This window comes from Myxocyprinus asiaticus, chromosome 46 (assembly GCF_019703515.2).
Source record: "Myxocyprinus asiaticus isolate MX2 ecotype Aquarium Trade chromosome 46, UBuf_Myxa_2, whole genome shotgun sequence".
Taxonomy (NCBI): domain Eukaryota; kingdom Metazoa; phylum Chordata; class Actinopteri; order Cypriniformes; family Catostomidae; genus Myxocyprinus; species Myxocyprinus asiaticus.
Genome location: NC_059389.1, coordinates 21,239,371 through 21,257,750, shown reverse-complemented (window position 1 = coordinate 21,257,750; position 18,380 = coordinate 21,239,371). Strand labels below are relative to the sequence as shown.

Here is an 18,380-nt window from a genome sequence, read left to right as displayed (position 1 = left end):
TTTTTATCAGATTTTAGTGTTTACACAGCATTACACATTCAGACGTCTTTGGCCATTGCGTCGTGACTGGCTTTGTTTTCCGAGCATCCTGCAATCATTGCATTTTTATGATGTTTTGTCAAGTTCAAAACAGTCCCATGATCCCTACATTCTTTTGCGTTCCGTTTAGCTCTTTTTGAATGTATCTTATGAAAATGCGCCCTATGAAACGTGTCCGATTTCCTTTAGGTGAACCCAAAGCTAGCCTAATTATGAAGATCAATTAGTTGACTAGTCATACATGCAACCCACCAACTAGTCCATTTTTTTTTTAAAAAATATGTAGTTTTGCACATTGCTAATTTGTGACACAAAATGTTGCTTGAACATACAATTTTATTTACTCCATTCTATGTGCCCTAAGCTCTTCGTTGTCAAACCAGACCACCCCTGCTTTGTGTGCAGATATGTGCATTTGTTGTCCTGCTTTGAGTTTTGGTTGCTGTGGGGGGGCTGGGAAGGGTTGTGCACTTTTGAGATTTAGCAGGAATTCTTCAGGATCACCTTGTTTCAAATTTCACTCCTGCTCCCCTCTTGAAAACAGGAGGTAGGCAACGCGAGGATACCTCCTATGCAAAAACAATGTGATATTTGAGTCTGTTCGCCTCTCCATGTTTATGACAGTGTTTCTCTCTCTCTCTCTCTCTCTCTCTCTCTCTCTCTCTCTCAATGTCCCTCTCTCTTTTTCAGAATAATGCAGATCAGGTAGCATTTCAGGTAGGAGGGGGTTTATCTGCTTTGGAACAGATCCTACAGGTTGTCACTGCAGTCTCCACTCCCACCATGGTCCCCCGTATTCCTCTCAAGTGAGTATCAACTCAAAGACGGACAAGTTTGTTTATCACTTGTTCACCTCCAAATAATAACATTTAATGCCATATTATCAAATTATGTATATTTTTAGGGTTGTCAGTTGCTAAAAAAATTTTTTTATTTATTTATCTCATATAAATGTTTATCAATATTTGCTGAGAAAAGCCCTCAAATAGATCATTCAAAGTCATTACGTTGTTGTGGCAGATGAGTAAAGCATTGAATAGACATTACAAAAGTGGCTTTAGAAGTCATAAATAGTTTCTTTTATTTCAATATCAATGAATATAAGCCTATCACTGACCTACGGTCCACAGCAATCCATTTTGCAATCGAGTTTGTGAATCTATCATGGGTAGATTTAGGGGCTGTTCAAACAGAACACAGTTCTTGAAACTGGCCTTTTTTAATTGGTGGTCTAAGGTCTGTGTCAACATGTGCCAGATGGATGTCTTTAACATTAGCTGTGTTTTCAGCGCTTCGCCATGAATGCAATTTTTTTTTAAGATGCCCCGTTGAAGTTAAAAGTTGTAATTTAAAAAAAAAAAAAACATCTCTAGACACCTATTCTGTTCTGTCTAGCTGTTTTCGAAAACTAGAATGCATCCTGTGTGAATCCCATGTAAATGTGGGGGCACTTTGCTACTTTCATTGATGTTGATGGTCGAAAGAGGGCAGGAAATAATGGGGAGAATGTGGGGAGTGGGGTCAGGAAATGGCATGGGCTGAACTCGACTTCACATCACCTACATGAGCACCAGAGCTCAACATGTCAGAACATGTGTGCTTACTCCTAGGCCATGGCTCTGACTGGAAATCATTTTTGTTAAATCCTCCCATAAGAAGACTACTATGCTCTTAAGACACACAAAACACAAATCCTAAAAGCTCAAAAATATTCTGTCATCTCCCCTCATGAATTGTGGCCTCTTTCCAATCCCACAAAGTGACTTAGCTGTGAAGTCATTTCCCTTCTTCCCAGCGCTCTGAATCACAATAAATACTTCTATGAATTTATAATGAATAAGAATGCTCCTTGTTTAGAAAATAAAAAGCTTTACATTTGAATCATCTATTTTGCACCCCTCCTTTGCTGGTATACAGAAAGCACATTTGTCCAATCCGTCACTGGGAAATGGGAGCCTGGTTTGAGTAGTGGGTCTGCAACTAGTGGCACTGGCCAGTAGATAACCTCAGGGAGCGGGCTATTTGCACCAGAGAGAGCCCCTAATGGACTTGAATGGCCTCTTTGCCTTCCTCATTAGCATTTGCTGTTTTCCAAATCTCCCTTAATGGAGAAATGCTACTTATATTTATAATGCTTTTACAGGCCATCAAGTGTTTATTGATTTTTCTCTCTCATACTCTCACTTGTGTTCTCTCCGTCTCCTTGTCGTTCAGACATTCCAGAAAATTTGAAGTAGGGTTTGCTATTATAATGGATTTTTATGAACTTCAGTTTTTGAAGAGGTTGATTAACCTCTGTTTGAGAGTGTGTGTGGGTTTGTGGCATGTTGGGTCAGGCTCCGCCAACATCAGCCGCTATCCTCCTCTCTTGTTTTGAAAGATCCGCTTGATGAGCTCAGGAGGAGGTCTAAGATCTTTAAGGCATTTCTGTCATTCTCTTATGTGTTGTCCAATGAAACACTGAAGTGGTCCCTCTCTGAGGATAAAAAAGTAGCCTCCCAGTCGCTTCACTTTCATGACAAGAGGCCCTGCCCTGTCTCGACTTGCTGAAACTTCTTTCTGCTGAGCATGAAGCTGAATACAATGGTTATCCTTGGATCCAAATAGTCAGTAAATAAAAGTGGTTTACTTTAAAATGTCCCTTGCTGTGCTGGTGCAAGCCTGTACTTGTAAAAATGAAAAGCTCTCTCTCTCTCTCTCTCTCTCTCTCTCTCTCTCTCTCTCTCTCTCTCTCTCTCTCTCTCTCTCTCTCTCTCTCTCTATATATATATATATATATATATATATATATATATATATATATATATATATATATATATATATATATATATATATATATATATATGTATGTATGTATGTATATACAGTTGAAGTCAGAAGTTTACATTCCCCTTAGCCAAATACATTTAAACTCAGTTTTTCACAATTCCTGACATTTAATTGTAGAAAACATTCCCTGTCTTAGGTCAGTTAGGATCACTATTTTAAGAATGTGAAATGTCAGAATAATAGAATGATTTATTTCAGCTTTTATTTCTTTCATCACATTCACAGTGGGTCAGAAGTGTACATGTTAGTATTTGGTAGCATTGCCTTTAAATTGCTTAACTTGGGTAAAACGTTTTGGGTAGCCTTCCACAAGCTTCTCACAATATGTTGCTGGAATTTGGCCCATTCCTCCAGACAGAACAGGTGTAACTGAGTCAGGTTTGTAGGCCTCCTTGCTCGCACACGCACAAATTTTCGATTGGTTTGAGGTCAGGGCTTTGATGGCCACTCCAGTACCTTGACTTTGTTGTCCTTAAGCCATTTTGCCACAACTTTGGAGGTATGCTTGGGGTCATTGTCCATTTGGAGGACTTCCTGGCTGATGTCTTGACGTTGCTTCACTATATCCACATAATTTTCCTTCCTCATGATGCCATCTATTGTGTGAAGTGCACCAGTCCTTCCTGCATCAAAGCACCCCCACAACATGGTGCTGCCACCTCCATGCTTCACAGTTGGGATGGTGTTCTTCAGCTTGCAAACCTCACCCTTTTTCCTCCAAACATAATGATGGTCATTATGGCCAAACAGTTAAATTATTTCATTAGACCAGAGGACATTTCTGCAAAAAGTAAGATCTTTGTCCCCATGTGCACTTGCAAACTGTAGTCTTGCTTTTTTATGGCGGTTTTAGAGCAGTTGCTTCTTCCTTGCTGAGCAGCCTTTCAGGTTATTTTGATATAGGACTTGTTTTACTGTGGATATAGATACTTGTCTACCTGCTTCCTCCAGCAACTACACAAGGTCCTTTGCTGTTGTTCTGGGATTGATTTGCACTTTTCGCACCAAACTACGTTCATCTCTAGTAGACAGAATGTGTGTCCTTCCTGAGCGGTATGATGGCTGCGCGGTCCCTTGGTATTTATACTTGCGTACTATTATTTGTACAGATGAACGTGGTACCTTCAGGCATTTGGAAATGCTCCCAAGAATGAACCAGACTTGTCTACAATATTTTTTTCGGAAGTCTTGGCTGATTTCTTTTGATTTTTCAATGATGTCTAGCAAAGAGGCACTGAGTTTGAAGGTAGGCCTTAAAATTCATCCACAGGTCCAGGTACACCTCCAATTGACGCCAATTAGCCTATCCTTAGCTAATTGACATCATTTCATGGAATTTTCCAAGCTGCTTAAAGGTACAGTTAACTTAGTGTATGTAAACTTCTGAATTTCCAAATTTCAAATAAAACTGTTGTCATTTAAAGCATTTATTTGCAGAAAATGACCACTGGTCAAAATAAAAAAAAAGAGGCAGTGTTTTCAGACCTCGAATAATGCAAAGAAAACAAGTTCATATTCATTTTTAAACAACTCAGTACTAATGTTTTAGCTTAGGAAGAGTTCAGAAATCAATATTTGGTGGAATAACCCTGAGCTTTAATGCGTCTTGACATGCTCTCTGCCGGTCTTTCACATTGCTGTTGGGTGACATTATGCCACTCCTGGTGCAAAAATTCAAGCAGCTCGGCCTTGTTTGATGGTTTTTGGGCATCCATCTTCCTCTTGGTCACATTCCAGAGGTTTTCAATGGGGTTCATGTCTGGAGATTGGGCTGGCCATGAGAGGGTCTTGATCCAGTGGTCCTCCATCCACACCTTGATTGAGCTGTCTGTGTGGCATGGAGCATTGTCCTGCTGGAAAAAAACAATCCTCAGAGTTGGGGAACATTATCAGAACAGAAGGAAGCAAGTTTTCTTACAGGATAACCTTGTACGTGGCTTGATTCATGCGTCCTTCACAAATACGAATCTGCCCAATTCCAGCCTTGCTGAAGCACCCCCAGATCATCACTGATCCTCCACCTGGTCGTCTGATGGTTAGACAGAGACCTGGAGAGGCCTTCAAGCCACAGTGTCTCGCACCCACTGTGAAATTTTGTGGAGGACCGTTGATGATCTGGCATATACCCTGTAATCCCTCAAAAACGACGATTTAAACTATACAGCTCAAATACAACACCAGTTTTAATAGAAGAGTTAATGTAAGTGCTCTTATAAAATTATAAGTTTCACATTTTTTACTTTTAAACCCTCTTAAAATTGTCCCCATTCACTTCCATTGTAAGTGCCTCACTTTAACTTTGATTTTTTTTTTTTTTAAAGAAAAGGATGGATGAGTCAAATTTAATGCTGTTGATTGAGTTTAACTTATATTGAACCCAGAATATTCCTTTAACACTGTGTTTAACATGGTGAATTCTTGTAATATGGTCTGCTTATGTGTTATTCTCATGATAATTGCTTGTAGCAATCTTGTATCGAGAAAAAACATTTACTCTCTTGACTTTGAAAAAATAAGCTCCTTTAGCAAAATCATGCAACACACTTGTCTAGTCCCTCTGGGATAAGGTTGCAAAGAATATATCCAAAAATTATTATTTGTCTGCATCGTTGTCAGCAAGTTCTAGGAGATTTAGTGAAAGAAGAACCGCAGAAATGCTTGCTAATGCCCTTTAAACTTCAGACTTGCAGTATTGCAAATATTTGATTAAATTATTTTAAATTATATTCCGCTAAAATCCCAAGCTTATGTCTCCATGAATCCTTGTCAATGGTGACGTTTCGCTATGGCACCAGGTCTCTCTGAAGGGCACGGCACGGCATAAGCAAATACTGCAAATACTGTATGTGCTATGTGCTCCCCCTTCATCTGCATGCTATAATGGTTGGCTCAGTCGCGAACCCTTACAGCAGCACTAGATTATCTATTTACTGTAATGCTGCATATCGATCGCCTCCTTTCAGATAAGCTGAGTGATTTACAAAAGGATCAACTGCGGAGATGCCGCTGTAATATTACCCCCATGGGAGTAGGATTCCATCTTGTTAGCATTACATTAATGGTCTAATTCCACAGTGAGGCTCTGTTAATTTCCCTGTGCAACCCTGCGGCTTGCAGCTGAGTGTTTTGAAGGGAATCGACATCTAAAAAGGAAATGGGGGGTCGTATGTCTAGAGCAGGAAGGCCATTTTGTTTGCATGAGTAAACCAAGGATAGTGAGCTGCCCCAGGAAACGCACCCAACAACTTGAACATTAACCCACTAGCTAGCTTTTAAATATTACGAGATTTTGGTCTGAAAGGAAGCATTAAACTGTCAAGTCTGTCACTGCTTGTGTAACTGATTTATTTGTGTTGTATTTGTCAAAAGCTGAACTTCCTGTGGTTTTTTTTTTTTTTTTTTTTTTTTTTTTTCTTGTTTACTCTAATTTTGTGTTGATTCATATTTTTTTTTTAAATAAAGATTGATTATTCAAAGAAGTATAGAAATACAATGACAAGAAAAAGTATGTAAACCCTTTGGAATTAGCTGGTTTTCTGCCTTAATTGATCATAAAATGTGATCTCATTTTCATCAAAATCACAAGTATAGACATAGTACAGTGTGCTTAAGCTAACAACACACAAACAATTATAATGTTTCATGTCTTTATTGAACACATACCCTTAAACATTAACAGTGCTTTGAAAAATGTAAGTGAATCCCTAGGCTAAAGATGACCAAAAAAAAAAGCTAATAAGAGTCAGGAGTTGGCAAACCTGGAATCAGATTAATGAAACAAAATTTAAGGTGTGATTTAGTGCTATTTTGAGTAAAAAAATAAAAATAATAATTACTCAAATATTTTGAGTTTGCTATTCACAGAAGCATCTGCTGAGCAATGTGGAACATGCCTTGCAAAAAAGAGATCTCAGAAGACCTATGATCAAGAAATGTTGTTTTGCATAAAGCAGGAAAGGGTTAAAGAGGTTAGATATTTGTACACATTTTCTATAAATGTGGACAGTTTAGTTGTAAATTTCACTTGCGCTAGAAATGGCCATCCAGCCAGGATGCTCAATGAGGTAAAAAAAGAACCCTAGAGTGACAGCTAAAAGCCCCAGTATACTTCCGTAGAAGTTCTTATTATTCTTCTTTCAGAGGTAAAAAGAAGTTCTAAACAGCTGAGCAGTGGTCTGTTGTTTCTGAACATTCAGACACCGGTCACACTGCCGTGGGAGGTGTTTAGAGGAGCATTTAAATACAAGGACGCTCAGTAAAACCTAAACGAATGTGACATTAAAATGTGCTATCAATGATTTTATGCCTCATTCTTTGATTAGAATTCACATGATGTCAGTAAAAGTTGTTTTAACTACTTGATGATGATTTAAAGTAATATATATATGCAGTATAAAATGTTTAAATTGTCTTGTTTACATTATTAATTCATGATGCTAATGCGCTAACATGCTATACGTGGCCATAATATGCTCTGATTAAACTGTTATTGTAATTTATGATGGCAATGATACAACTGTAAAGATGAGCGTATTAAAGTGTTAATATAAAGAATAAAGACACAAGAATATGATCGAGGCATATCTTACTTTGGGCAGATATGTGAATGGCTTTCGCTGCAGATGGCACATGAGTGAAGCAGCAGATAAAAGAGGAGCGAATGGACACTTCAGAGTATTTGAGTAGATTTGATTCCTTTTGTAGACTAATAAAACAAAACAAAAATCACATGACATGGTCTTGGAAAATGTCTGTAAGAACAAGAATGTACAGATGGGGGCCTGGGTAGCTCAGTGGTAAAAGACGCTGTCTACCACCCCTGGAGTTCGCTAGCTCGCTAGTTCGAATCCCAGGGTATGCTGAGTGACTCCAGCCAGGTCTCCTAAGCAACCAAATTGGCCCGGTTGCTAGGGAGGGTAGAGTCACATGGGGTAACCTCCTCGTGGTCACTATAATGTGGTTCGTTCTCGGTGGGGCGCGTGGTGAGTTGAGCACGGATGCCGCGGTGGATGGCGTGAAGCCTCCACACGCACTATGTCTCCGTGGCAACGCACTCAACAAGCCACGTGATAAGATGCGCGGGTTGATGGTCTCGGATGCGGAGGCAACTGGGATTCATCCTCCGCCACCCGGATTGAGGCAAGTCACTACGTGACCACTGGGAATTGGGCATTCCAAATTGGGTGAAAAAGGGGAAAAAAATCAAAAACACAAAAAAGAATGTACAGATGTAGGTAAATTGTCACCAGCTCGCTAATAACTCTACACCCGGTGTGTTCACATTGACTGATTTTGACAGATTAAACAATATAAACAAAATCAGCTGTCAGCCTCAAGGTAGGTGGAGCTTCAGGTCACACCTACCGATGACGTGGACCAGTGGCATTAAGAAGGTGTTTAGAAGCTGGTAAGAATTTCTCCTAAAAGTTCTCACAGGCTGTTACGAACCACCGAAACAAATGCAAAAACACTGTCTTTTTGGCCACTGTGGTTTTGTTCGAAATGACATCACACTCGTTCATTCTTCTATTTCATAGGAAGTATATCTGGGCCTTAAAGACTTGAAGGAATCATTGGAACTGGTTAACATCTCTGTTCATGAGTCTACTATATGGAAAACATTAAACAGGCATGGTGTCCATGGCAGGACACCACGAAGGAAACCACTGCTTTCCAACAAAATCATTACTGTGCGCCTGAAGTTTGCCAAAGACCACCTTGACACTCTACAACGCTACTGGGAAAATGTTTTGTGGACTGATGAAACTAAGGTTGAATTGTTTGGGAAGAACATGCAGCACTACATATAATGTAAAAAGGGCACCACATATCAACTTGAAAACATCATCCCAACTGTGAACTACGGTGGAGGGAGCATCATGATTTGGGGCTGCTTTGTTGCTTCAGGGCCTTGACCCCACTTGCCATCATAGAAGGAAAAAAGAATTCCCAAGTTTATCAAGATATCCTACAGGATAATGTCAGGGTTACTGTGTGCCAGCTGAAGCTCAGTAGAACTTGGGTGATGCAGCAGGACAATGGCCCTAAACATTTAAGTAAATCAACTACAGAATGGCTTCAAAACAAAAAAGAAAATCCACCTTTTGGAGTGGCCCAGTCAGAGCTCAGACCTTAATCCAATAGAGATGCTGTGGAATGACCTCAAGAGAGCCGTTCACACCAGACATCCTAAGAATATGGCTGAGCTGAAGCAGTTCTGTAAGGAAGAATGGTCCAAAATTCTTCTGAACGTTGTGCAGGTCTAATCCGCAGCTACCAGAAACGCTGGTTGAGGTTATTGCTGCCAAAGGAGGATCGACCAGTTATTAAATCCAAGAGTTCACTCACTTTTTCCACAGCACTGTGAAATTTTCATAGGATGTGTTTAATAAAGACATGAAAGATTATAATTGTCTGTGTTTTGTTAGTTTAAGCACATTGTGTTTGTCTATACTTTTGACTGATGAAGATGAGATCACATTTTATGACCAATTAATGCAGAAAACCAGCTAATTCCAAAGAGTTCACAAACTTTTTCTTGCCACTATAGAATAGAGAATCACAGTTATTAATTGGTAAATTGTAATCTTCTTATTTTGTTGCATGATATCCTAAATACTTTTTTATTGTTGTTTTTTTAAAGGTATTTCAGTAGAATGTAACCAGTTTCTTTTTAGGCACATTGGTAATTTGATACACTAGCAGACCTCGAAAAAGGGTTGTTGTGTTTATTGGTGTTTGCTAAGCTAAGTATCACTGTTACTATTGCTCATGTTTAGTAGTAGGAGACCGTTTTTAAAAACAAATCCCATAGACTTTCCTCTACACTTTTCTCTGAACCCATGGGGTATCTGGCCATATTTAGTCCACAGAACATTGGAAAGCTGTTAGAAATTGTAGAAAATTGTCAGACCAACTTAGACAACTTTTGCATGGCCAAGTGCCTCTTACATTTTCTTAAGAAAATGTCAAAATGTACTGCCAAAAAGAGCCTAGAGCATAATTGACAACTACAAGGAAGCATTTTCTTACTAATGTTAAAGAGCACAGAAGTGGACTTTTTGAGGACATGAGTACATAAATAATGAAATATTCAAGACATGATTTTGAGCCATGACTTTCAATAAGGACTCGACACAAGTAATTTCTTCAGACTAAGCTTTTACCTTTTTTGTGAAGTTTTGTGAGTTTTGTTCCTATAAAACATTCCCAAAGCATCAAATGTGTCTAGGAGAAAAAATCCCTTATCTCATTGCAAACAATTGTCCTGTATCTGGCAACGTTTACCTTTACAGCTGATGTATGCAATTTATTCAAAGTTAAAAGGCATTCTCATATCCCAGCTTACTATGTGGGGTCAACTATAAGTAAGCCATTTGTTGGTTGATTGCACCTAAAAGTGTGACACTGGGGCCTGGGTAGCTCAGCGAGTATTGCTGACTACCACCCCTGGAGTCGCAAGTTCGAATCCAGGGTGTGCTGAGTGACTCCAGCCAGGTCTCCTAAGCAACCAAATTGGCCCGGTTGCTAGGGAGAGTAGGGTCACATGGGGTAAGCTCCTCAGTTGCGATTAGGGGTTCTCGCTCTCAAGGGGCACGTGGTAAGTTGTGTGTGGATCACGGAGAGTAGCATGAGCCTCCACATGCTGGGAGTCTTCGCGGTGTCATTCACAGCGAGCCACATGATAAGATGCGCGGATTGACGGTCTTGGAAGCGGAGGGAACTGAGACTTGTCATCCACCACCTGGATTTAGGTGAGTAACAATGCCACCATGAGGACCTACTAAGTAGTGGGAATTGGGCATTCCAAACTGAGAGAAAAGGGGATAAAAAAAATAAAAAATAAAAAGTGACACTCTGGTTCTGTGGCACTATAAAAGGTATAGTGCACCCAAAAATGAAGATTCTCTCATCATTTACTCACCCTCATGCCATCCCAGATGTGTATGACTGACTTCTGCTGAACACAAACAAAGATATTTAGAAGAATATCTCAGCTCTGCAGGTCCATACAATACAAGTGAATGGTGGCCAAAACTTTAAAGCCCCAAAAGGCACATAAAGGCAGCATAAAAGTAATCCGTAAGACTCCAGTGGTTAAATCCATGTCTTCTGAAGTGATATGATAAGAGTGGGTTAGAAACAGATCAATATTTAAGTCTTTTTTTTACTATAAATCTCCACTTTCACAATATTATTATTTGTATTATTATTATTATTATTATTTTATTTTTGGTGATAGAATTTAAAGAATTAAACCACTGGAGTCATATTGATTACTTTTATGCTGCTTTTATGTGCTTTTTGGAGCTTCGAAGTTCTGGCCACCATTCACTTGCATTGTATGGACCTACAGAGCTGATATTTTCTTTTATAAATCTTTGTGTTCAGCAGAAGAAAGAAAATTATACACATCTGGGATGGCATGAAGTTGAGTAAATGATGAGAGAATTAAATTTTTTGGGTGAACTATCCCTTTAAAACATTCCTTTGTTTAAAGCAGCCCATTCAGCCCGACATGGCAACATTGGCTCAATCAGTGGCATGAATTTGGGGCATAACTATCTGTTGAGTGACCAATTGCAAATGGTGTGAGTGTTTGAAAGTCTGTTTTTAAGAAAACATTTTATTATTTTTGTAATTCCATTTGAGATGGTAGTCGAGCAGAAAGTACACACTTCCGTTTACAGTAGAAGAGAATAATACCTCAAAAAATATTCCCAAAATATTTGCTTTCTCCCTCTCAGTTAATGCTACAGTCAGTCACTCTAATTGAATGCTCACTGTCAGTATTTGCCATCTGGCTGCCACAATGATTGCTCCCTGTATATTGATTATGGCTAAAATGAATTGCATTCAGCAGAATAAAGATGAATTTCTAATTTACCAACATTTCAGAAGATATGCTGTCTAGAGCACTTACACAAGACATCACAAGTCATAATTTCATTGTTTTAAATATTAACTTTCACAGCCATGGATCCCATAAACCAGTGGATATTCAGATGATAGATATTTGCACAGGATTTGCTCCCTCGCCTGCTTACTGGCATTAATTTGAACCTTTTTATATAAATTTTGTTGCAGGTTTATACATTTGCTAAATGTATGCTTGTGTACTTTATTAATTCATGCTGTATCACTAGGTCCAGGAGAGAGTATTTGGGTTTAAGAGCTTATAAAGTTATAATTATTTTGTTTCATTTGCGATGAATTAGTAATACTTTCAGTTTAGCCCATTGAGAAGTTTTTACTATCATGGCTTTACACCTTAGTCAAGACTTTTCACAATTCATTTTTAGTATGAATCACTAGATAAAATGTTTAGTTGCACTCAATTCTGATGGGACTTCTTTATGGGTCCAAGAAACCCCCTGGTCTCCCAGTAGGGGTCACTGCTGAGGAGCTGAGATAGAGAGAGAGGAGTCAATACTGTACGGGCACTAAACCAGACTGCTGTTATCATACGTACCCCTCTCTTACAGAACAGAGCATAATCCAATCCCACTCATCCCTAGAGCCTCACACACACTCACAAGTGCACGGGTCACTCCTAAATGAGTTTCCCAAATTACTTTTAGTAAAGCTACTCCTGAACGGACACAGGAAATCGTAGAGGTCTTGCACACATTAGTGAAACTTCTTGCAAATGATGAGCACTTGCAACGGTTAAACTGACTCACTTTGACTCCGGCAGTCTCACTTTTCTAAATGGAAGTGAACGCATTGACGCGCCACTGCCTGTCACCTCAACCTCCGTGTCACATGATGACTAAATGCGGCCAGTGAAAGCTTCTTGCAAGCTCTCTCCAAGTGGTTTCATTTCAGGATGCCATTATGTGGCATGTCTATCCATGTGCGCGTGCGTGTGTGCAAGCCATGTGGTGCGTGACACACTTTTGCCCCAGCTTATGCCCAGCCTTTTGTGGAATGGCGGGCAGAATGGATGTCTTGGAATCGTTCAGAATATTGGGAAAGATCAACGGCAGAATCAAATTAAATGTCATTTGGATTGCACTGAAAGGAAGGATTGTTTGACAAGCGCTTGGAAAAAGGATTTGCTTGTCACCTTTTCTCATTGGCTCCAGATCGCTTTACTGTCCCTCAAGACTTTTTTTTTTTTTACCACTTCCTGATGAAAAGCGAGTAAAGAAGTAAAACGGGGAATCGAAATGCTAACCTATGGGTTTCGTATAGCAGTGGACATGGGAATTATGTAGTTTGCAGTAGCTCAACTGGTAGAGGATGGCACTAGCAATGTCATGGACAGGCCCACAGAATTGGAGAATTTTGTGAACGACGTTCATAAAATTTGTCCTCTGTTCCTTACATATTAATTCATTAAATATTTTGGCTAATTTGATCATCCTTACCACTAGGAGTGTAGTACTCTAAGCTCAATTGAACTGATTTTTACCTTGTTTAAATCCATCCTGCGGCATTCCAGATATTGTCCCCCAAAATCAGTGCAGAAAAATTTAAAAAGTCTGCAGATTCTATATGCAACTAGTCACGGGTTCGATTCCCAGGGAACTCGCATACAGATATAAGTTACGCATTTAAGAAATAGTTAGGAAATAAAAATAAATAATTGAGGCTTTTTTCTTTTTATTTTGCTTGTTGATAATACATTTACATGGGGGGAACATAGAGACCTTTAGACCATTTGTGTTACCATCCATATCTATGTCTGGGCAGCCAACCAAACTTGCCTCTTGCTGTGTTTTTCCCACTAAAAAGTCATTTTGCTTTCAAAGCACATTTTAATACCTTTTGCCTGAAGTTCTCTGTAAATATTGCACAGAAACGTCAACTTTACACCAGACAGACAGTCTAGGGGTGATCTCCCCCTCATCTTGAATTCTTCTTAGCCATCTGCTTCCCTGTCTCTGAGCTAGCCTATGCATTTCAGATTGGGTTAAATGGCCTTAATTCAGTTCCAGAGGGCAGTCCAATGACCCCCATCCAGTCCAGAGGCCACCCAAGCTGAGTAGCAACCCCTGCAGGGGGTGAGTTGAGTCGGATGGAGAAAGGAAAGGTGTGGTCGACGGAGCCCTGTGGCATATCTTAAGCAGTTCTTCTTGTGTCCGTTGACTAATCGGAGGACAGGATTTTGCGTGAATGACTGAGTTTAAGCCAGTTTTGGTAGGTGAAGAGATCACAGTGCTTATTATCTGCAGATCCTAAGCTATCACTCTAGTCCTCTATGCATTATGTCCATCCATCTTGGTTGCTGTTTTTCTCAATGGTCCCTCTCTTCCCCTTCTCGGCTGTACAGTCCCTCACCACCGGCCACCTCAGGAACTTAATCTTGTGTCTACAAGATAAAGCTTCATTATGGGCAGATTAACAATATGCCTGTTGTTTATAGATCTGACTAATAGGTCTGGTTTTATCAAGCAGCTCGATGGTGCCAAAATGCAACTTTCAACAGAGAATCTCAGATCCGCTCAGGTAAAGGAATGCCGTGTGCTCGCAGGGACGACCTGGCACACGTGGGTCAATGTTACATAGTCCTCGAGTAACCTGAGATGGAGTACAATGGCACTTCACCAAATTGCTCCTCAAAATCTTTGATGCAGGCTGTCATCGTCAAGGGGTAAGACAGGCAGAGGCCGTGCACGGCGGGCTGGTGTTGGATGTCATGCTAATCATCGGCAATTAGAGGAGAGCGAGCTGGAAAAGCAGCCCAGTTTATGGTATGGCAGTTGGCTAGGGTGTAAGGATATCATTTCGAGCAGGACGGTGACAGCTACTAACTATCTTGAGGGCTTCAAGATGATGGATGGCCTGAAAAAGTTACCATTACTCAAACAGTAGCAGCACGGGGTGTTGAATGCAGCCAATTGAGGAGGCAAATGAAGTAAGGCATCTAAATGTGAGCTGACCAAGCTCATGTACTGTAAAGAATGAAAGAGAATCTAAGTTCCTAGAAAGTCATGAACATCTGACGATGAATGAGAGCTAACCACAGCTACTGTTTGATTTCAAATTTGGTTTTCAAATGTGATTGAAGCATTCTTAGTAACGTCTACACCTGTGTATTATGAAAGGAAAAACTAGCGTTTAATTTGATAGACATCTGACAATGAACCAGAAATAGCCACAACTACTTTATATCTTTCTCAATTAGTCGACAAATGCAACTTAATTCTCTAAACCTATGCAGAATGTTTGAATTGGCGCTCAGTTCACCATTAATGGCAACAAAATATTTTGTAACATCTAATTCTTATACAAATAGTCATACTCTTAAGGTGTATTTGTGCTTACTAGATTTGTCAAAATTAACGCGTTAACACATGCGATTAAAGTTTAACGCGTGAATATTTCTTAATCACGATTAACGCATTTACCATTAATACAGCATAAACCAGCATAAACACTTGTTGGAAGGGCGGAACCTTTGCAGTGTGTCTGCCCGGAGTCATTACACCAGTGATTCAGTGTCAATGATAAAGTGATGGGCTAAGGAGCTCTCAATGCTTTTTTTTGTACAAAACAAGCCTAGATGGAACTTGTGACAGTATTTTGTAGCCTAAGTAAGGTGCATTTTAATTACCACAGAAGCACGGCAAGTCTTAACTATCACCAAAATGCAGACTGAGACGTTTTTGTCTGCAAGTGCTTTTCATGTGGAGTTAAAAGCTCATGAACGCAGCTTCACGATTGCTGTAACAAAGCGGATAGCCGCAGTTTGCCGGCTGATTAATATTGTGGAGGATGAGAGTTTAAGGGACTTATTGCCCATTGTAATGAATATGCAACCTATGTGGAGACTAGTTCTTCCTGTTAGTCAAACTCCCACTTAGACTTTGGGAAACATTTAATGTTACTTAAAATGGTGCTATTTTAATGCATTTTTATCTTTATACTGTGGAAGGTTTTGTTTTGAAAATTTTAATAAAGCATTATATTGTAACATTGTTGTTTTTTTGTTTTTTCTAAGAAGGAAATAAATACATTTAGTCAAATTTCAGCACTTTCAAAATCTGAGATGTAATATATATATATATATATATATATATATATATATATATATATATATATATTTTTATTTTTATTTTTATATATATATATATTTTATATATATATATATATATATATATATATATATATATATATACAGGTGCATCTCAATGAATTAGAATGTCGTGGAAAAGTTCATTTATTTCAGTAATTCAACTCAAATTGTGAAACTCGTGTATTAAATAAATTCAGTGCACACAGACTGAAGTAGTTTAAGTCTTTGGTTCTTTTAATTGTGATGATTTTGGCTCACATTTAACAAAAACCCACCAATTCACTATTTCAACAAATTAGAATACATCATAAGACCAATAAAAAAAACATTTTTAGTGAATTGTTGGCCTTCTGGAAAGTATGTTCATTTACTGTATATGTACTCAATACTTGGTAGGGGCTCCTTTTGCTTTAATTACTGCCTCAATTCGGCGTGGCATGGAGGTGATCAGTTTGTGGCACTGCTGAGGTGGTATGGAAGCCCAGGTTACTTTGACAGTGGCCTTCAGCTCATCTGCATTTTTTGGTCTCTTGTTTCTCATTTTCCTCTTGACAATACCCCATAGATTCTCTATGGGGTTCAGGTCTGGTGAGTTTGCTGGCCAGTCAAGCACACCAACACCATGGTCATTTAACCAACTTTTGGTGCTTTTGGCAGTGTGGGCAGGTGCCAAATCCTGCTGGAAAATGAAGTCAGCATCTTTAAAAAGCTGGTCAGCAGAAGGAAGCATGAAGTGCTCCAAAATTTCTTGGTAAATGGGTGCAGTGACTTTGGTTTTCAAAAAACACAATGGACCAACACCAGCAGATGACATTGCACCCCAAATCATCACAGACTGTGGAAACTTAACTCTGGACTTCAAGCAACTTGGGCTATGAGCTTCTCCACCCTTCCTCCAGACTCTAGGACCTTGGTTTCCAAATGAAATACAAAACTTGCTCTCATCTGAAAAGAGGACTTTGGACCACTGGGCAACAGTCCAGTTCTTCTTCTCCTTAGCCCAGGTAAGACGCCTCTGACGTTGTTTGTGGTTCAGGAGTGGCTTAACGAGGAATACGACAACTGTAGCCAAATTCCTTGACACGTCTGTGTGTGGTGGCTCTTGATGCCTTGACCCCAGCCTCAGTCCATTCCTTGTGAAGTTCACCCAAATTCTTGAATCAATTTTTCTTGACAATCCTCATAAAGCTGCGGTTCTCTCGGTTGGTTGTGCATCTTTTTCTTCCACACTTTTTCCTTCCACTCAACTTTCTGTTAACATGCTTGGATACAGCACTCTGTGAACAGCCAGCTTCTTTGGCAATGAATGTTTGTGGCTTACCCTCCTTGTGAAGGGTGTCAATGATTGTCTTCTGGACAACTGTCAGATCAGCAGTCTTCCCCATGATTGTGTAGCCTAGTGAACCAAACTGAGAGACCATTTTGAAGGCTCAGGAAACCTTTGCAGGTGTTTTGAGTTGATTAGCTGATTGGCATGTCACCATATTCTAATTTGTTGAGCTAGTGAATTGGTGGGTTTTTGTTAAATGTGAGCCAAAATCATCACAATTAAAAGAACCAAAGACATAAACTACTTCAGTCTGTGTGCATTGAATTTATTTAATACACGAGTTTCACAATTTGAGTTGAATTACTGAAATAAATGAACCTTTCCATGACATTCTAATTTATTGAGATGCACCTGTATATATGTATGTATGTGTGTATATATATATATATATATATATATATATATATATATATATATATATATATATATATATATATATATATATATATATTTATGCATGCCTAATTCCCAGTGCGCTCTAGGTCCTCATGGTGGCGTAGTGTCTCGCCTCAATCCGGGTGGCAGAGGATGAATCTCAGTTGCCTCCGTATCTGAGACCGTCAATCCGCGCATCTTAGCGCGTTACTGCGGAGACCTAGTGCGTGTGGAGGCTCACGCTATTCTCCGCGGCATCCACGCGCAACTCACCACGCGCCCCACTGAGAGCGAGAACCACATTATAGCGACCACGAGGAGGTTAACCCAATGTGACTCTACCCACCCTAGCAACCAGCCCAATTTGAACTTGCGCCCTGGATTCGAACTTGCGACTCCAGGTGTGGTAGTCAGCGTCTTTACTTGCTGAGCTACTCAGGCCACCAAAACCTGAGATTATTTGTGATTAACTAAGAAAAATTATGTGATTCATTGTGATTAACTACGAAAAATGATGTGATTAATTGCGATTAGCAATGCAAAAGAATGCGATTAATTACGATTTAAAAAAAAAAAAATTGACTGACAGTACTAGTGCTTACACCTTAAGAATCAAAAGGAAGAAAAAATAATAATTGAAATATTGAAATATTTCCAAATACTAAATACAGTATGTTTCTCTTTTTGGTCAACATTAGTCTTGGTCAATTTTACATTTACACTTTTTATAAACCCAGCCTACCTGAATATTATATTATATTACAATAGTACTACATTTCTGTC

The 18,380-nt window shown here is 39.3% G+C and overlaps 1 protein-coding gene across 3 annotated transcripts in view; it reads left to right on the top strand.

Annotated features, from left to right (window-relative positions):
- Window positions 1-18,380, top strand: part of LOC127436151 (S phase cyclin A-associated protein in the endoplasmic reticulum-like) — a 182,098-nt gene that overhangs the window by 98,728 nt on the left and 64,990 nt on the right. For all 3 annotated transcript variants that reach the window (XM_051690107.1, XM_051690105.1, XM_051690106.1), the window contains one exon: window positions 730-845. In XM_051690107.1, coding sequence (XP_051546067.1) covers window positions 730-845 — 116 coding nt within the window. The remainder of the gene's footprint in view (window positions 1-729; window positions 846-18,380) is intronic.